The sequence below is a fragment of the Lepeophtheirus salmonis genome, chromosome 4, assembly GCF_016086655.4.
Source record: "Lepeophtheirus salmonis chromosome 4, UVic_Lsal_1.4, whole genome shotgun sequence".
Lineage (NCBI taxonomy): Eukaryota > Metazoa > Arthropoda > Copepoda > Siphonostomatoida > Caligidae > Lepeophtheirus > Lepeophtheirus salmonis.
The window spans coordinates 27,860,849-27,882,038 of record NC_052134.2 but is presented as its reverse complement, the minus strand read 5'-3'; the positions used below and the strand labels follow the sequence as shown (position 1 = coordinate 27,882,038).

Genomic DNA, 21,190 nt, shown 5'->3' with positions numbered 1-21,190 from the left:
GTAAGAGTACTTACATTGGCATATTCGACTAAATATTTTGATGTCGTCCGCTAGGTAGCTCCAAATTTCATGGCCATTATTAATTTCAATCTAGGCATTGTTTTTACTTCTAAAATTTTACTTATATGATCACATATAAAATATGAAATTTCATAATTTTAAAGATATAGATAGAACTTTGTGTTCAACACCCCTATGCAAGGGGAAATTTCTTACCACCCCCATTTGTCTCCTCCACACCCCTTAGGATGCGGTACGGAACAAATTACGAAACATTGGTATAAATTAATACGTCATTGTATATATATATATATATATTTAAGGACTACTAAAGACCAAGATACTTTGTCTTCAAGTTTTATAAAAATAAAAGGTTATATTAAAACGCATGTACGACTGATGTTTTACTTCCACCACGCTTTTAATATTGACGTCATAGTAGATGAGTGGTCGTGTGTGTTGTCAAAATCTGTTTTTCCTTCCCTGCATTCGATACGATACATGAAATTGATATTTCTAGCAATAGTGACGTCATAGACTATGATTGGTTGCGTGTTTCCTCAAAACCTGCCTGTGTTACGAGCAGTTGGTAAAATACATCATATTGAAAACTCTAGCAAGCCCGATTACATGATGGTCTAACCTTGTAATTCTATTAACCTTGTTTTGTCTCTAAGTGTCTTCCTAAAGACAAGTTGACTATATCGAGATACTCACCTTGACCAGAGGCCTATAGTAAGAGTTACACCATGAGATTTCAGACCCCCCTCCCTTGTGACAGATATCCAATGCCCTGAAAAGAACTAGAATAGATTAAATGAATAATAATAAAAAAAAAATTATTGAGCTTACATACACAATTAATTATTATTAACTAATGGAATAATTTACTTTATTTCACATACACATTCTTCGGCTTCCGAAAGTAAAATAAGCTATTCTATTTTCTTTGATAATCACAGTTTACATTTCTAAATGTATGTGCATTCTTATCCTAACATACACAGTGAAATATAACATTTAATTACATTTGGGAGACGTTTATAGACTACTTAATTAATCGAACTGCTACTTCTGTTATTGAGTTTACATTTTTTTTCATTTTTTTGCATTGATTGTCATAAGATTTGAATATAGCTTCTATTTTTGCAAATTCATCCAAACAGTTCTTGGCACAACAGATTAATCCTCCATTAGACAACGTATCCTCAACGAATCATAACTGAATTGAATTCTCGATGTTTTAAATGACCATAGGTGAATTTTGGAATGTGAAGACTTGTAACTTAAAATTTTTATATGGTCTAAATTAAATACCGAAGGGAGGCGCTTTTCTAAAGACTTAAAAATTTTCTTTCTCCTTCCACTTCTTCTTTAATATCCTTTAGATGTTTTACCTTAGAGGAAATGTATGTTATACATATAAAGCAATGATTATTTTTAAAGATAAAGTAACTAATACAAAAACAAAATTACGATTATAAGAAGATTCATTTTCTATTGTTGATGAAATTAGATTCATATTTACTAAGTATATTCCTCCATTTTCTGAAGTTGTAGGCTCCAAATAAGGAGAAAGGTATGGATGTAGTTGTTTGAGATTTCCTTAATTATTAAATTGATTTATAGCATCACCATTGTTCTCTGGAATGAAAAAAAGGTTTCTTGAAGTTTTTAATGAGCCTTGGAACTTTCGGTTTGAGATGTTTAAACAATGCTGGAATGGTTTGATAGTTGGAATTCTTCATGATTTGGTTTTTTTCAAAATGTTTAGAAAAAAATCCAAAATTATCTAATGATTTCCAAAGATGTCTTTGCATTTTTAGGACCCATTACCTTCCAAGGAAATCGTTCCTTGGAAATGAAAAAATGTATCCTCCTCAGCTCCAGAGCAATTTTTGTAATCCACGGCTCTACAAAACGGCATAAGGGGGTATTTAAAAAAAAATATATAGCCTTTGTAGAGTTCTTTACCTAAAATATAGTTTGAAAATTTCAACTACTTTTTATATTCACTCTTCTAGTGTAATATGAAATATAGAAGATTGTCATTTTTATACCAGCATCACAGGATATTCTATCCCCCAAAACTGTAACTTTGAATCGAAAGTACCAAAAGTTTCGCTCCCAGTTTTTAGACACACTCGCTGGATGGTTTGCCCTATACATTACAAACTCCATCTTATGAGTGGAATTGTGACTGAGCTAAGTTATTTCATTATTGTTGAGACTCGGTACAACACCGAATTTTTTTTTTTCGATTCAGTCTTAAGTAATTTTTTCCTTGACCGATTTTTCGGTCCAAATCCATTTGAAGCTAAGACCCTCTTAGACACCATTCATGCTATTGTCCTTGACCATATTACTGTAGTTCTCTAACACTTTATCTCGAATGTTATAAACTAAGTTAGTTGGATTTAGTTAACTAAGTTGAGTTATCAACGATGCAATCGAACAGGGCCAATCAGAATCCATTTAATGTCCTATACAAAATATTAGTCAATAATATGTATATTCAATATTATACTGTTAAACAAAGCTGAATATATTAATTCCCTTTGACATTTATTATATTCTGAGAAAAAATAAATACTTCTAATAACTAATAAAAAAATGTAACAAGTGTTACAAAAAGAAAACTTTATACAAGTGTTACAAAATAAAAATATTACAACTATACGAATATATGTATAGCGTATACCGTTGATATGCCCTTGATATGTTCAAACTAAGAAGTTCAGCTATAAACTGGTTGGATCAGTGCATTTAGGTCGGGTTGAAGCCGAAAATATCGAAAAGTGATTCGGGACTAACTTCGCCTCAAAATCTTGCATTAATGTCTCTAACAATAAATAATAATAATATAAATAGAACCCACCTGTCTGGAGATGTTAAGACTATAGACAAACTAGGACCACTTTGTGTATATCAGAGGTGAACTCACCGGAGGAATTTTGAACTTATGAAAAAATCAGTAAAGCAATCAAAAACCAATCAGAGAAAGTTCAGCTAGAAAATAAAAAAATGATATACGACTGGGTCTGAGATTTGAAGGCCCACCAGACCCTAGTTTTATAGGCACAACTTGGCTCAACTATAATGTTGGAAGAATTAAGCTCGGACCGTAAGTCGGGTAAGGGCCAACACCACCTTTTTCTTCTTCTTTGTACCCATTATGGCACCACTGAATGAACGACCCACTTAGCATTTGCCAATATTGTCTATGCCACAGGTCAACCTTTCCATTAAATACGGTAACTCAAAAAAAAAAAAAAAAAAAAAAACGTTAGCTCAGCTATTTCTTAAAGGAGAGAGGTTGTAGAAAATAAATTGGAGGTTCCCTTGAATAAAAGTACTGCCTCTATTTTGAGGATATTAAAAAGACAAAAACAATATGAAGAAATTGGACACCATTTTATAAAAATTGAGAGTATCATTTTAGGACCCATAGGATTGCCTTTTTTGCTTTTAGTAAACTAAGCCCTTGAGGCTCATTTCATGTAATACTAAACAAAAAGGGTTTTATATATTAATGAGTATTTTTTAGAGATAAATATTAAATCAATAAATAAAAATTCAAAAATGAACAGCGAACGGAAAGTTTTTAGAAAATGAACGATTGGACGGAAAAAGATTGAACGGGTACAAGCCTGCGAGACAATATGTCAGCATTGGAAAAATGCACAGGTTATACATATTTGACGTTGTAATTAAACATTTATGTCGTAATTACAAAACGTGAAATGGAATCGCCGTAGCTCATGGACAACGAGCTCGGGAGAAGTTATTCTCTTGAATTCAAGGTGTGTTCGCGCCCAAGCGATTCCTAGAGAAAGATATATACTTTCTGTATATAGATTTCCTCAAAAGATTCCTAGGTCAGATGGAGTAAATATAATACTATAATGTTTACTTATACTCAATCAGTGCAACTCCATTTAAGTAATTAAAGGAACTTAAAAAAAAAAAAAAAATGTGAAAGACGGAGAGATACTACTGAAGGTAACTCTTTTCTAGGAATTAGAATTTTAAAATATATTACAAGGGACGATGATCTGTTTTGATTGTGAATAAACGTCCCATGGGATAGCGTTCATATTTTTGAAGTCCATAAATGATTGCAGTGGCTTTTTTATCTATCTGAGAATAATTTATTTCAGATCCAGAAAGCTTTCTCGAGGAAAAGGTAACAAGCCGCTCAAATCTTTATCCTATTGGAATAAAATAGTGCCAAGACCCAAGGAAAAAGCACCTGTTGACAAGAATTAAGGCAAGGAAGGGTCGTAATGCATTCAGCCAGAATATTACCGACATAATCCTTAATCTTCACGATGCTATTATTATCCATAAATCCCATCCTTTATTTAGTAGTTCATAAATAGGCGCTGCAACATTTGGAAAGGTTTTGAATGAAATAACCGTAAAATTAGACAAGTTCCAAGAATAATTTAACATTTGAAAGAACAGGAAAATTCCAAACAGACTTCACCAATCCAGGATCCAAAGACTTTCCTTCCTCGGATATTTGGAAACCGAGGTAAGTGAGTTCCTTGGAAAACCAAAAACATTTGGTGGCTTTTAAGCAACCACCAACCCTTTTGATTCTTGAATAGACGGCTCTCAACATTTTCAGGTGTTCTCCTTTAGCTTTAGAAAAACCAACACGTCGCCAATGTAGATTTTGACTCCATGGATATCTTTGAACAATTTTGTGTGTGCCGCCTGCACAATAGTAGGAGCCTAAATATCCTAATATGGGCTGAGTGATCACTATGTAAATGAAGTTTAAATTGTGTGACCTCGAGTCAACAAATTTGATATCGAGGGAAACTTCACCATAAGTGGGAACTTTGCCTCCTTCAAAAACAATTACAAAATCCTGCCCTAATTTCGTTTTTTCTCCATTCTCAAGGCCTTCTTCCAATATTAAACCTCACGACCAGCATAGTGCAATAGGAGAGCTGATTGACTATCCTAGGACATCTCACCCATTAACAATGCGTAAAGTATGAAAAAAAAAAAATTGCTGTCCTCTTTTTTTAATTTGTCGCTTCTTTAAAAAAAGAAAAGGGAAGAAATAAAAATAAAAGCACATAGACTTAGAAACTCTTAAAAATCTGCATCGATACCAATTTAAGGTAAGGAACCAACCTATATGAATGGGTTTCTTAATGTCACCTTTCCGAGGAGTGCCTTGTGAACAAGGGCCAAAATTTACGGAGATTTAGAAGTAGACCAAACTTATTTTTTTGTCGTGAGACGAAAAATTAGTCAATAAATGACTGGAGAAGAGTTCTTTTCTCTGACGAGTCCACCTTTGAACTGTTTCACCATCCCAATCGTCAAACTGATTGCGTTTGGGCTCACAAGAAGGAAGATGTTGAGCCGACTCTGAAAGTGATGTTTCCCATGAAAATTCCCCTCGGGGGTCGTATGAGCTACCGGCCTCTTAGTGAGCTTCATTTTATACCTCTAGGACAAACTGTGACGTCTTCATACTATGTGGAGACCATACTCACGAAGAATCTCACTACTGCGATGCAATGGAGCCGAGAAAACGGATTGTTTTTAACGAGGAAAATGTTACCAGACATGTCAAGAGCCATTTTGTAGCAAGACAAAGCTCCTGTTCATAGCTCTCACATGGCTCAAGCTTGGCTTCAGGCTAACTCGGACTCATTTTGGGCAAAAAAAGATGGTTTTACTGCTTCAACGACTCCGGAGCAGTACTCAAATTGATTAAATTAAGGATCAGAGCCACAGTCGATAAGATGATGCCGTATCAAATTAATGAGCTTGGCGTTCCTAATTCTAAGAAGTTCCTCCTCACTGGAAATGAGCTCCATTGAGGTACATTCATCTCTCCTTCGGCGTCAATCTGGATAGCGTCTTCATCCTTATCTACAGGTGATGTGTATTTTCTTATTTATGAGTTAATATCAACGTATTAAGGATTCCATCCTCGTCAGGATGAGGGCTTCCCAAAGGTGAAACACGGGAATACCTAATCAAGGATTATAGTTGAAGGTCTTAGTACATTATATTCTGGAACTGCCTACAAGTCACTTTATTTTATTTACAATGTACATAAAGAAACAAGTAAAGAAGGAATGACTACTACCAGTATTTAAAAATATATAACACTTCTTCATTAAGACATGAAAGGAGTCAAGTACTTCAAAATCAAGATAATCAAAAAATTTTGATGCAGGATAATTTAAATACTCTGGATGAAGATTTAAAAAAGATTCAAAAAGAAATAATTCCCGAAACATTTATAACTATAAATCAAAAGGGCACTTCATTTATTTAGATGTGGATCTAAACATTTCAAAATATTGTCCAACCTAGTAATTAAATCCGACCTTACTTTTTCTTTAGTATGCATATTATCGAGGAAACAAAAAGAATAATAAAGAAGTCAAACACCCATGTCAAAAAGGAACACTTTGTAAATTCTCTATTCTATTGCATGGTTCCTCATGGACTTGAGGGGATTAGGCTGAGCTGTTTTCTTCAAATCCTACGGTTCCATTTGGTATTTTTGACAGGGACCTTCTTCCTCTCATACGTTTTGGACTTGCTGACGTTGGAGACGGTGGTCCTGATCGGTCCAACTTCCTGAAGTTGACGAATGGATGAATATCATCAATACGAAAAGGAGGTCCAAACCAAGTACTAAGAAATTGAGGGAATTATTGATCACCAAATGGAATGATTGTTTTGGTATCATTTAATTGTCATCGCGTAAATATTAACAATATTTTTTAAATAATTTGTTACTTTATTGCCTCATTTCTATTCTTTAGATTTTGTGCCAAATTTATCTATTCATCCTTTAGTGGTCACTAAGAAGTTATAAGTACACTTCTTGTAATGATGGGTTTGATCTTTTCTAACTTACAATATATTTTGTCTTGCATAAATTTACAGAATATAATATACATTTATAAAGTTATTTATAGGGAAGTTACATATTAATAATATACAACAATCTCTCTTCCAGCATGTGTAAATAAATAAATAATTTAAGTTAAAGATATATCTAAACGATACTCTTTTAATTGGGTTGGAGTCGATATTTACTTTGAACTCTTGATCCAGCGACAGATAGAATTGCACCACTCTCATATGTAGCTATTATATTTTTGAAGTAATTTCCATGGACATTCAATGTATCGATGGGTAATTTATTCAGTTCAAGTTTTTGAATAGAGTTGATGATAAAAATAGAGTTTACTTCTAGACACCTGCATACTCTTGCATAGTGGCCTCTCTTATCACATCTTGTGCATTCGATGCTTTATGCAAGCAAACTTTTCCATTCTTATGAGGAAATTGGAAACCACACTGTCTAAACAATCTTTCTTAGCTCTTGTTCCACGATCTCCTAGAGCTTTGACTTCTTCGATATATATTGAATGATTGTATTAGCGTTAACACTCTTTGATACTAAATCATTCAGACTATTTTTATTATTCTATGCCGATCTTTTGGACGAAGCAGTAAGCAAGGAAGGAAACCATTTTTTTTTTTTTAAACCATGGCCATGTGATTAAAGGAAAGGTAGAATTTCCATCTTTCCTTCATGGAAACCCTTCTTTTTTGTGGAAGGGTATGCTTTTTACTCGGTGCAATGCCTTAAAAATGAACAGAAAACCTCATTAAGAACGCTAGAAGGATACTTTTAGTCCCTTAAAACATCAATCCTGGAGGAGGAATCATAAGACTCGGCTCCAATCCATCTTATATTTGGTCCTTCATCAATCAAAAGGATGTAGGCCAAAGTTCGGAAGGACTGAGTTTTGTCTAATATGATATGGAGGGTTCAGGGTATTGAAAGATACCTTTTGGGTAGACAGCGGCTAAAAAGCATTCGAACCCTAACCCTTCCTCAAGGTCAACAGCTTTGATAATTTTTACTAAGCTTTTGAAACAAGTCATTTCATATATAAGGTCACAACTTAAGATAACTTATAGCATCTGTTTAGATGACTTAATTTTGCCTTTGTGCATGCCTAGCTCTTCTTGTGTTTAGCCCCAGTGTTATACATAATCCTTGTTTTCAAGCTCAATTTACCAGGTTATGCCATTTCATTATCATACGCCTCCTTTGATGAGGGTCGGTAGACAGGGAATGATCGAAATCTTCATATTAACGAGCTCGGAATGTGATCTGTAGAAAAATTGTTATTTCGATTTCATATCACTCACAGATATTAGTTCATGTGGATAATAGCACAACTTGTTTTTAAGAAGGGTGATGCCAAGGTGAAACGTCTAAGCGATATCGCTGTGATAAATGATAATATAGAAGTGTTCGATAAAAAGAGGAATTTTGGCAGATTTTTTCTGGATTCCTTTCAAAAGAGAACACGAACACGCATTGGACTTTTTATCAAGAGAGTCTCTTTATACTTGGGGGTTCTGATTCAAGGAAGAAGTATTCAACCAAATATCATGCCGTTTGCTCCAACCCGAGGTGGATTTCTTCATGTCAAGAGATTTTCACGCAAACTCAAATAACGTATCTTCGATGAGAAACGATCAAGCAAAGGTCTTAGATGCGTACTCTATCAGGTGGAAGTAGAAAGGTAACTTCTTCCCTCCACTTCCACTGCTTCCGAAAGTTACAAGCAGATGGGAAAAACAAAATTGCTCCCCAGCAATTATGATAACTTCCTAATGAACAGGGACAAGATGGTTCCTACAGTTGCAGGAGGTATCGAGGGAGTCACTAGGATTGGGGGTAGCGAGGAGAATTCTCTCGTGCCTAGTCACTCAAAACCTCATAGAATTAGGGGGTCTGATAGCATGGTTGATTTAGAGGGGCCTTTATTAAATCAAGGTTTCGATTCAAAGGCAATTAATATAATTTTTTTCTGATATTCGTTCCTCAACTAAGAGGACCTACACATGGGGGTTTTAAACTTTCTTTTAAGTTTTATTTAGCAGAGGGTTTATCTCCCTTTAACGTGTTAGGGAATGTGGTAATTAATTACTTAGCATCACATCCCACGTCTTCCAATAGCGCCCTTGCAATAAGAAAAACGGATATAGTAAATAATTAATTAAGGAGGTGTTATCATCAGATAAGTTGTTGACCAGATTCTTGTGAGGTCAATTCAATTTAAATCCTCCGTTATTTTAATATCAAGATACCTGGAATGTTAAAATGATCCGTAATAAAAATAAAGATTCAGGGTGTCTGCATAGCTTTATCAAATGAAATACAGGCAAAAAAGACTGTTACTTTAATAGCTTTGGCAGGTATAGCTAGAGCTAGTTCTTTAACTTTATTAATTTCGAGCTATAGAATAGATATCGATTTTCTATTTTCTCCCCTTTTTGGGTATAGAAAAATTCAAGTTTAGGCCATATTAGAAGTGGAATTAATTTAGCAAGTTTCTCTCATGCGAGAGACTGGATCCAGTCAGACATATCATTAAATAAGACTAGAATTAAAAGATAAATTGTTTGCGATTTTGAGGGAAATTGTCACCCTTTTGCTACTCAGACAACTAATAAATGGTTAAGAGATCCTGCAAATGACAGGTATTAATATTGAAGTATTTAAATCTCATAACTAAAGAGGCATTGTAGCTTTGAAAAGAGCTAATGACAGTTCAGTGGAGAAAGTTCTCAAACCAGGTTTTTGGAGTGAGGAATCACGAGCTTTTCATCGGGTTTATAATGTTTCTATTTGGAAATAGTTAATTTATAATTGATAAAATATTATTTTATTTGTTTCAGGCCAGTTTTAAGATTCGAAGTTAACGACGTATCGCAAATGGATACTTAGCAAAGTATATAATAATTGTGTTTTAATTTGTGCTCCTTCTTTCCAACTGGTTTGGAGTAAAACAACTTTGTAGGATTACAAATGACTCATAGCGTAACTATACATTTGTATTTATGACATAAAATAGTAGACATTGACTTAGTCTACTGTATTAAGGTCATATTTTATTCAAAGCGTAGCTATAGTCAAAGTTCCTCCGTATATCCCTTAGTTGAAGTTAAGGCTATCAGCAGAAAGAGGATGATGTAAGAGAAGGAACACATGTCGTAGAGGGGTGAGATTCAGGGTGACTAGATTCTTATTGTAAAGTTTTGGTATCTGTTTCTAAAATAGCTAGGGTAGAACGGAATTACAAATGTATAGCTACGCTTTTAATAAACTATGACATGAATACAGTAGACTTAGTTAATGTCTACTATTATGCTCACTACTCGAACTGAAGACACGGTACATTATATTTAGATATGAATCTTTAATTCAAAAAACTCATGAATACATTTATCATGCGCATTAATTCACCTATAAAGTAACATGTTAGAACAAACTTATTATTTCTTGTTCTGTTCTATAATTATTATTTTTATTTGAAAATCTTATCATGTATTGCTAGGAAATAAATGAAATTTTTTAATCTGAAATTAATTGAGGTAGATATGAAATGGGTTGACTGAAGCTGTTTATTCTAATAATTGCATCTTCTTCGGTAACGTCCTCATACGGAGTCATACGTAACGTCTTCAAAAAAGCAAGTAAATTTAAAACTTCGCTACATGTATTTATTTACTCTACAACAACCAAATGAATTATTTCATTGATTAAAATCTTATTGGTAGTATTCCACATATAAAATTTCAAATCTCTTTGAATTATAACACTGAAACCAATAAGACGACAACCTAATATGAATTAACACTAGTTATCAATAATTAATTAAATAAAAAATAATAATAATTAATTATCTTCTCAGAAAGAGATTTCCATTTTACTAATTTTCTGGGTTGTGGATAATACCTGAATCCGATTTTGTTATGTACATAAATTGAACCTAATCTCACATCCAACTCTTAGTTTTGTAGGTACACAATTGATGTCTAATTTTTGTTGAAGCTCCGAAAAATTTGAAATATCATATTCTCTCAAAAACTTTTTCCCCCTTAATTCTATTTCATCAATTTTTCGTTTACGACTCACCTACTACATTATATTTAGTCCATTAAGTTTGTTTTGAAATGAAGAGAGTAGACAACTTTTGTAGACCATCAACGGATTTACGATCTATTTAAGTGATAATTATTGCATATAAATACTCATCAGATATCATTATATATCTGACCCTATTAAACATTAGTTATTATATCGAAATATACAATGTATAAATCCATATTGTAAATAAAAACTAGCTAACACAATGGAAATGATAAGATATTTTTCTCTAATTATCCATGGATTGCTTAATATCTGAGTTATTATATATTTTTACAAAATATTTAATTTGTTGGTTTATTGATTTCCATTTCTTAAGAATTTCCATCTTTTATGCAGGAAATTTATACCAAGAAGTTCTTATTTTAATATCATTGATCTTTCGACTAGTTGTTTTATAACTGTAGCAAAAAGGAACCACACAATTTGAAGGCATATTTCACGTTTAGGAAGAATAATCACCTTCTAGGCAAAATAATATTTAATTATAACTAATTGACGATAAAACTTAAATAATATTTTTATATAATTTATTGAATTAAAACAATAGTATTTAGGTTGGGTGATTTTAAAAGGGAATAGTTTATTCAGATGTTAGGTAATCCATGGATAATTAAAGATAAATATCTTACTTTTTCCATTGTATAGTTCGATGAAATAACTAATGATTAGTAGATATTACTTTATAGGTCAGATGTATAATGAAACTAGGTTTTGAGGGATATACTTTTAATTGATAGTAATGTTTAAGTTCTTTTGTTTGTTTGTCTCATCTTGACACCCAAAAGTGGACTATTTCTTAATATTCATGAAAAAAAGGGTTTTCATTGCCATAAATCTTGGTTGTTTAGGGCCTCAAAACTGCCTATATCAACAATACTGACGTCAAACGAAAACTCTTTTTTATTTCATATTTGAAGTAAGGCAGGATTCATATAATAAATAATATATAAATATTTCTTCTAAAAATGACAACCTACTTTGGTCTCCCCTATGAATCAGCTGAATAATGTTTATGAAGGCAAATTGAAAAAGTAGTGTTGGATCTGTCTTAAGATCCTAAGGACTGATTGCTCAATCCGTCTTTTTTTTAATGGGTCCGATTTTTCCTATCATTCAATGGTTCTAAGGACCGGTCTTTCGCTACTACGGTTCTAGCTATTCTTTACTCATAAATTGAATAATATAAAAAAGAAGAAAATAATAAATGATAGCTAGAATTGAAGGAGCTAGAATTTATAATAATAAGTCCTAGCCACGCACCTCCTACTTACTTCAGGCTTGGACATTTTATTTTTACGTGCTTCATGCATCTTGTCCTTTGAAAGAGGTTATGTTGAACAGTAAAAGGACATAGTAAATAATTATGTCATTTCAGCTGTTGTCGTTACAATAAAAGACGAATAGGAACTGGTCGTAAGACTGAAAAATTTAATTAGAAAAGGACTGGTAGGACTTGAGTCTTATTAGTGTGTTTAAACCAATCCAACACTAATGAAAATAAAAAACAAATCTTCAAATTCTACGTCAAACTGTTTGACGTCATATGAATGAGAAAATTGTTTCTCTGAAAGATATTATTGGATGAGATTTGTATTAGTATTATTTAGCTAATAGAATGTGATGAAATACGTCATGAAACAATAGTAAGGTAATGGTTCATGTGCTTTTGTAAATAATCAAGACCAAGACTAAGAGGTTTAGACCGACGTGATCATTGCACCATCATTGGGAATATTCAATATTCTCTATATTCGATGAGTGGAGACAAGATTTCCTTCCCTTGGGATGAAGGAAAAGGATCATATGAGGAAGTGACGGAGCCTTTTTTGAAAGCATGTTCAGAATTGGATTTAGGGGAGATTCTTCACAGTCCAAGATTCAGTTTAATGCAGGCCATGAGTGCAATCGAGCTCATGGATCCTGTGATGGATGCTTGGGTGTCTCGACCTCAGAGGAAGCCTTTTACATTTGCAACTGCCGTCCAAGTATTGCGCCTTTATTACTTTTTTACTTTTTTCACATCCTTAACATTTAAATTGAAATTAATTCAATTTTTAAGAATGATGCAGCTAATTACATGATTAATTGTGTCTTCTAGGCTCAACATGTAAAAATAAAGGACGTGACACTTGCAGAAAGAATCGGTATCATTGACGAAACTCTTTTGTGTCTTGTGTCGTGGCTAGAGGGCCACTACCTTGCGGATACCGTTTTAACAAATCTCTATCTCCATTCTCCTCTCGAAGTCACAGATGTTTATTTGAACGCCATCTCTCTAGGTTTTTTAAAACTAGTCTCGATTATGAAAGAAACCATTTTTCGAGTAGGGGTTTTTGAAGAAGAAGATTTTCAAATTCGAACATTTGGGGTTAACTTTTACACTTCTATGACGGACTTCCAATTATCTGCAACTCTTAGAGAAGCTGAGGAAGAGTTGCAAAAGTTGATCAGAAAATCAAAACCCAAAACTGGTGAAGATCTCTCTGATCAAGAACTTTTGGAGGTACCGAGAAATTCCTTTACCTAGTACACAAACTTAATCCTTTTTGTTTTATTTTTCAGAATGAGCTTGCTCTTGGTCTTTTGTCACGTCTTAGATTTGTTCGGTTGTTATATTTGGGACTTTTTCGTCTCTATCATGACGATGTCGAAGAAGGAAAGAAGCGACTTAATAACGCTCTAGAACAAATTCCAAGTATTTTGGAAACGCTTTCTCATGGAATTAAAAGAGAAGATTACGCAGAGGGTCTTCTTCCAGGTTTCGATCCCCTTGCTATTCAAGGTTTACTTCCTAGAACATACATGGGAGCTACTAAATTTAAGAATAGAGAACCGTCCATAATATATTTAAAAGAAATGGTTCAGAGATTAATTCATGCTACCTCAGTTACGAATCTTACGTCGTATCACACAATTCTGGTTAGTTTACAATATATTATTGACTGTTTACCAGTTTTTGGTTTTCAAATTGAGGAGTATTACTTCTTATCTTAGTATGAAGGGGTTCTGCTTAAAACAATCAACCATATACCAAAGCATTTATCAATGATATTTCTGAATATCGAATCATTTCTGAATATATGTACTCGATATATATTAGTTTATCTCAAAAATCGTGATGAGTTAAATGAATGATAATTATCTCATTCTTGGATGTTGAAATTCAAAAATGATATTGAGTAATAGTGTTCCTTTAAACATTTTTGGATATGTTGCCTTATTTTGCGGGAATGTATAATTACTGAGTCTCAAAACTTGTCTTTAACTAACTTGCTATATTATTAATTTAGGACTTTTTTATGGAATTTGGGCATGACGGAACTTGTGTTTTAACTAGGTCTGTATTACAGACTTTATATCAACCCTTTAAAAATGTTAAAGGGCAAGGAAATCGTAGCGATTCACAAAATTTTCCGCCAAACGCATCGTCTATTGAAACTTCACCGTTTCCAGAATTACTCAGAGAAGCTTGTAGATCATTTATAGCACCGCCTGCCCTCGTAAATCAAAATAGCGTAGGGATAATCTATATCTTAATTTTAATTACACTTTGTATGTATAATTTTATCTACGTAGTTGAGTGAATCTGTCAATTATTTTTTCGTTAAATGTTGCTCTGCCATGGGAAGAGCTTTAGTTATCTTAGGACATAATCGTGCAAGACAAAGAGACAAAATCGCAATGCTTTTAGAACATTTTGCAATTATTCAGGAAGAGGTAATTATGGAAAATATACATTTTCTCAAAATGTTATATCCTTTTTTCAGGCAGACAAACTAGATAGCAAATGGAATCATACAACCAAAGAGAATCAATTGCTATATTGCAATTTTTCTACTTGGCTCCTTTATCATATTCTTAGATTTATGGTTCGTTATCTCTTGTCTGGCTTCGAATTAGAACTTTACTCAACTCACGAGTTCACCTATATTTATTGGTATTTGTATGAGCTTTTGTATCCTTGGCTAACCTCTTGTTTATGCAGAGCAGAAACACATTTATTGCGACAAGAACAACTGAATGAGTCGCAAAATAGTTCTGGTAAATAATTTAGTCCATAGGTTTAGTACCTACTTTATAATAATTAATTTTTCCCTCTTAAAACTTTTAGGTAAGAACAAGAAAAAACTCAAGAACAATAACAAAAAAAAGTCTCATCCTCATACAAAAGAGGCTACTTGTTACCAAGGATACTCTATTCTATGTGCCGGCTATTTTAAATTGTTAGTGGGCTTAAAGAAGGAAAATCAGATTATGATCCCTGATAGTGAATTTGATAATGTTAGAGTTAGATATGAAAGACGTTTTGCACCATTTTCTATTTTGTCATCCCCTCCTTTGATGCAATATAGGTAGACTGAAGATTTTAGAAGTGATCAGAAGCCTTCATAAATTTTTTATATTTTATTTTCAGTCAGTATCTGGAAGTTTATAACCACTTTTACCAATGGGAAACATCTCACATCTTCAATGCAGCCGCGAAAGACTTTGCTAGCTCAAGAAAAATATTTGAATTAGCGTCTTCATCACAATCCAAAGTCATATCTACAGAAGAGTTCAATAAGCTTGAGTCTGTTGCTAAAAACAACTTTGTCGTATCTAGTATTCTATCTAGGGACTCTAAACGGAAAATTGACTTTGATTTTTCACTCCATAGAACCTTTCCAGTTATTAAATTTGTCTAGTCAGCTACATTTATACATCCTTCACTACTTCTATAAATATTATTAGTTTGTTGGTTAAAAAGCCCAATAAAAGAACGATTTTCTTTGATATTTGAGAAGTTCAATTTGTTGTTGCCGTTGCTTCCAAATCATATTTGTCAATAATTATTATTTGTGCATACATTTATTTATCTATTTGTTCTTTTAGATTAATAACTCATCTGTAACAATTTAGTAAATAAATATTAATAATAATAATTAAATCTACAAAACGAGGAACTTGAATATTTATGTTATGAATGTGGAGGCTTAAGAACGTCTTCAGTTATTAGTCTTATAATCCAAAGGGTTCACCTTGGCGGTGAAAGCCATAAAAATTTAGCCCATATAATGTTTTTAAAGAACGAAGTTAAGGTGGGTTAACGCACACGTATAAGGGTAAATAATATATGTCTCAGTTAAATTAAGAAATTCATAAATATGCAAAATTACTAGTTTATGTCCATAATAACTGAAGTAGACCTTTAATGTGTAAAATAAGTGAACAAAACCGTTTATGTGCAAAATCATTCAATTCATAAATTTCACATTATCTTCCGAGACCCTTTCCAGATACACTTACTGATGCTCGGCCCATGGGATATGCAGCATGTCCACAAAGGCTTGATTTAGAGTCAGCACCATTCATCAATTCATATTACAATCAGGGACTCAATCCACTTTAATCCAAGTTGATATCCCGGCCCACATGTTGTCTTGTGTGCCAACGCGACTAACAAAAGGGTCGGAACCCACCCTGAATTCATGTAATAATAGCAAAGGATTACCCGGCGTTGCTCGGGCTAAGGAGGAAGATGGATATCACCTTGAAAATGGTCAAATTAATAGAGAAAAAAAAATAAAAACGGAAAAGAACTTCTATACACTAGTAGTTAAAACATATAATATGAATTTTTCGTTTTTGTCGAAAAAGATCCTGATAATTCTAATTCTTATTCTCTTGGATTCTTCACAGTATATTAATCCGGTTAAGTAAGGTAATTTACAAAGTCTCATGATCGCAAATCTCTCTGTTTAGGGGATCACAGTAAAGTGCAAATATCGTGCTTTTCCTACCATTTCCGTTTCATCTGAGACTAGAGATAATCTGACTCAGCTTAGACTAACAGTTCTTAATATTTTATCAATAGTCAGCGATGGAAAGAATACTCTAAACTATATTAAAGAAAAAAGAACATTTAAGCCCCCCCCCCCTAGTCTCAATTTTGGAATTGAAGAAATGGTTGCCCTTGAATTGGGAACAGATGATATTCCAGATCATCTTCTATGGCATACACATTCAGTGCTAATGTTTAACCGTGAACTCGTCAACCCTTTTTAGAGTAATAGAGGGAGGAATAGGCTCAGAAAAAATACATAGTATGTTCCTGACAACTGCTATGAGTCAGCACAATTACATCACTGAACAATATACATTGTATTACAAATCTTTTCAGTCTAGATTTTAAACATAAATCATGGACAGAGTTCCCAATTTTCAATTTATATGTTACCTAGGGAAAATTTAGGTCTAGGATTCCGAAAACAACGGTTTAAGGGTTTTGTTTACCTTTGTGCTGTGATTCTTTACCTCGATCCCTATATTTGTTCCTTCCTTTCAAAAATGAACATGTCACTGACAGTCTGGCTTGCATTGTGATGTAATTTGAGGACGTCGATTTTCTGATAATCCATTTGGCAGTGAGTGTATTGATAGGTATTCACTTAATTGAGCCTTTTCTATTAATGACAACATCCACTAATGTGGGATACAATAAATTGACCCTTAGAATGAAGGAACTCTATCATTATCTTAAGACATCCAATCCTAAAGATCTTCGAAATATTTCTAAGCCAGCCTTTAAATTCACAACTATGGAGTCATTTCAATCTTGGAAATATCTGGACGAAACTCCTTTTGCAATTAGTAGTGTTGTAAAGGAATATTAAGATTGCTACTTCTCTTCCAAAATTAGCCAAGGAATTCCACCGACAGAGAGCAGATGTCTTTGGATTTGGAGATTGCATTTCAAACAGCAGTCTCCTTGTTAGCAAAAAAAAGATCCATCCAAAATTGAGAATGCGCCTATTATCAACCTGGCAGCTGAAAGGCATGTATGTTCCGCTCAATATGAGTTATCCATTGGTGGGGTTTGTAATTTGACTTCTGCGGGTAACAGCATGATGAAGGCAAAGTCAATTGACCTATAGATGTTGGGCTTGTAGCGATCTGGAAGAGATAGAATGATTGACAACAAAACTTGAAAAAAATGGGATTTAGTGTTAATGATGCTCAAAATAAGAATTTGGATAGAAAATGAAATTCTGACTTACACTAACTTCAGTCTAAAGGTGGTTCCTTCACGAAACCAGATGAAGTAGATGGATTCACCAATTCTAACATATCAGAAAAAGCTAAAATCGAACGGTTCTATATAGAAATTCGATACCATAAGGCCACCAGTCTATCTATGCCAAGAACATCATCTTTATTCAAATTGAAAGAAAACTATAGAACATTATCAGTGGATAAATATGCAAATAATTTGAAAACATATCTATTAAACATATGCCATAATGCTAATTTAACATGCTATGATTTTGATGGAGTTATAGATAATTTATCTGAATAAACTTTATATAATATCATTAATATTATTTTAGTATTCAGATTTAAATTGTATAATTATTTATAATAAGTTCTACAAAACAACATACCCACTTAAGAATATAAAATTGGGAAAAATGAGCTTTTTGGGGACTTTTGACCTTAAAAAATATATCTCCTCAATTTATATCTTTGTAAACCTATCGCTTTTATTATAAATTTCATTATTGTCTTCAACATATGCAAATTTCTTCCTTTTTCTGTGATAATAATAATAAGCGGTTTTAAGGGGTAAAAAAGTAATTTGGGGTAGGGGGGTCGGTTGTTTTAACCGATTTTTTTGCCAAAATGCTCCCAAGACATAAATTCATAAGAAAAGTTGGGCTAAAGTTTTTAATAAAATAACCCCCCCCCTCATATATATGCACCTAAAAATTGTCTATATGAGAAGTATATTTTTATTAACTTTAAAAAATTCCCAAATAAAAATTAGGAATTTTTATAGCACTAATTTTGCAAAAAAAAGAACTAATTTTGAAAAAAATAGTAAATAGCATTTATTGGAATTGTAAAAGGAACTCAAACCTTCCAATATTTTTTTCGTACTTGCAAAAAACAAAAAAAAATATGAAGAATAATGTTGTCGAAAAAATAACACTCGATAACTGGTTCATTTTTGGAAATATTCTGAAAATTATGTAATAAGATGTAAACAGTGAGAAAAAAGTCCCTCTTGGGGTAATAATACCCAAGGGAAGGAACAATGGAAAGAGTATCCCGTTATTTGAGGAACAATGAGTTGCCTTGTTCCTTCCACTCCAAGGCAGAACCTTTGAACTTGGTTAAAAATTTATACAATAGGGGCAACAGTGCTCCCAGGCTGGTAACAAATCTTCTATAATAATTAATCATCCCAATTAAGTTATGCAAGGCTTTATCTTTTCTGGTCGATCAAACCCTGTCATCTGAAAAAGTTTTTCTTGGAACGGAAGGAATACCGTTTTTGCTGATGATATGTCCCAAAAACTCAATCCTTACCCTGCACTCAATCCTTCTCTACACTACGTGCAAGATCATTATCCTTCAGAACTTGAAGAACCTGCTTGATGTGTTTATGATGCTCTCTTTATGTTTGCGAAACCAAAATTACATCGTCGATGTAAGTAAATACAAACCTTATCTGTCCAACTAACGAGTCCATCAATAGTTGGAATGTATTAGAGCATTACGGAGTCCAAAAACATCCTAGTAAACTCGTACGATCCGGACCACGTAGTAATAAGGATTTTCTTGGCGTCTTAGATCGACATAGGAACCTGATAGTAGCACGTTTGAGGTCCGATTTGGTGAAAAATTTGTAATCTCAAATATTTCGAATGAAGTTGTGAATATGAGGCATTGGGTATTAAAGAATTATACAACTTTAACTGGGAGCCTTTAAGGTTATTTGAGTGAGAATAAATCCTGAAGGGAGTTGAGTTCTGTTTTGAAAGAGACTCCATCTGGAGGTTTTGTTCACATATGTAATTATGTATTTTATAATTATTAAGTGATTATGCAATTAATGAGCAGTAATATAATTTTTAATTGTAAATCTCTTTTGGCATTTAATCATCTTGAAATACATTATGTCCAAAAATTGATGGTGGTATTAAAAATATCCGTTTTATACTAAAAAAATTACTTTTTGTCGGAATAAAATGAAATTTGGCTGATACAATCATTAGGCAATATTAAATTTTTCTGATGGAATAATTTTCGATGATTGTGTCATATATCAGTATAAAAGGGCTCAGAAAACACCACAGGATGTTAGTTGAAATTCAATATCCGAAATGGTGAGAGAACACTCTTTGGAGACCAGGGCCAAGGCTGATTGACTATTGAGAATTGGTGTAAGAAAAGGAAGGATGGAAAAACCCTTGCAAATCAGAAGGGTCGAGGAATGAAGAAAAAAATTAGCAAAGTTCCCAAATTGGTGATTTCAAAATCTTTGACCAAAAAGAGGCAATCCACAAGGAAACTTTCAGCAAGATTGACTTCAAAGGGCTTTCCAATATCCATGTCATCTGTCCACAACTACCTGAGGCACTCTTTGAATGCTTTGCCATACAAACCTCGTCTGCACCCCAAACTTTCAGAAAACCGAAGGAAGGCCCGCCTTCAATTCTGAAAAATTAGACTGCAGATGACTGTAAATGTATCCTCTTCAGTGATGAAAGTCCATTTGAGCTATTTCATACCCCAAATCAAAAAAAAGATCGGGTTGGGTCCAGATATAAGGGAGATTTGGAACCCACTCTAACTGTGAAATTTCCTCTGAAAATTTAGGTTTGGGCCGTTATCAGCCACTAGCCAGTGTCAGATCTTCAACTGATTCGACAAATCAAACTATGACGGCCGAGTAACACGTAACGGAGATCCTTAGTAAGTCTCTGATGTCAGCTTTGTCTTGTACTGAAAAAACTGTACCTTCTTTGAAGAGGAAAATGTTATCTGACATTTCATAAGCCATTTTCCAGCAGGATGGTGCTCCTGCTCACCACTCCAAAAAAGGAGAAAAGTGGTGTTCAGACAACTTGGATTCTTTCTGGGTCAAAGGCACTGCCATCAATCCTGATTGGTCTCCCATTGAAAACTTGTGAGCCTTGGTCCAGAGGGAACTCTATGAAAATGCGCCAGGAACTTCAGAGGATGAATTAAAAAAAAAAAAACTGACAAAAGTTTGGAAAAAAATTCTCCAGATACTTTGAATAATCTGTATGAAGGGATGCCAAAAAGCATAAAAAATGTATTAAGCGGAAAGGTCCTCATATTGGGAAGTAAATAAAGTTTTTCGCCAAAAAAAATCAATTCTATAGGCTATTTCAT

General features: G+C 33.4%; 1 protein-coding gene and 1 long non-coding RNA gene across 2 annotated transcripts; one reads left to right on the top strand and one right to left on the bottom strand.

Moving 5' to 3' along the window:
* Positions 1–1,292: 1,292 nt before the first annotated feature.
* LOC139905192 (uncharacterized) lies at positions 1,293–4,987 on the bottom strand. The gene is made up of 4 exons (XR_011779756.1): positions 2,879–4,987; positions 1,975–2,483; positions 1,477–1,913; positions 1,293–1,397 (listed from the first exon to the last, which is right to left on the bottom strand). It is a non-coding gene; the product is annotated as an uncharacterized lncRNA (long non-coding RNA).
* A 7,389-nt stretch (positions 4,988–12,376) lies between these two features.
* On the top strand, positions 12,377–15,944 carry Naa35 (N-alpha-acetyltransferase 35). The gene is made up of 8 exons (XM_040711023.2): positions 12,377–12,993; positions 13,107–13,511; positions 13,571–13,927; positions 14,299–14,523; positions 14,585–14,725; positions 14,776–15,049; positions 15,120–15,360; positions 15,423–15,944. Exons 1-8 carry the CDS (start codon positions 12,763–12,765, stop codon positions 15,691–15,693), a joined length of 2,145 nt encoding a protein of 714 aa, XP_040566957.1. The 5' UTR covers positions 12,377–12,762; the 3' UTR covers positions 15,694–15,944.
* Positions 15,945–21,190: the final 5,246 nt, after the last annotated feature.

Coding starts and splice junctions, on each gene's coding strand:
- Naa35 (XM_040711023.2), top strand. CDS start 12,763: ATGAGTGGAGACAAGATTTCCTTCCCTTGGGATGAAGGAAAAGGATCA. Junction 12,994..13,106: donor CATTTGCAACTGCCGTCCAA/GTATTGCGCCTT, acceptor TGTGTCTTCTAG/GCTCAACATGTAAAAATAAA. Junction 13,512..13,570: donor CTGATCAAGAACTTTTGGAG/GTACCGAGAAAT, acceptor TTTATTTTTCAG/AATGAGCTTGCTCTTGGTCT.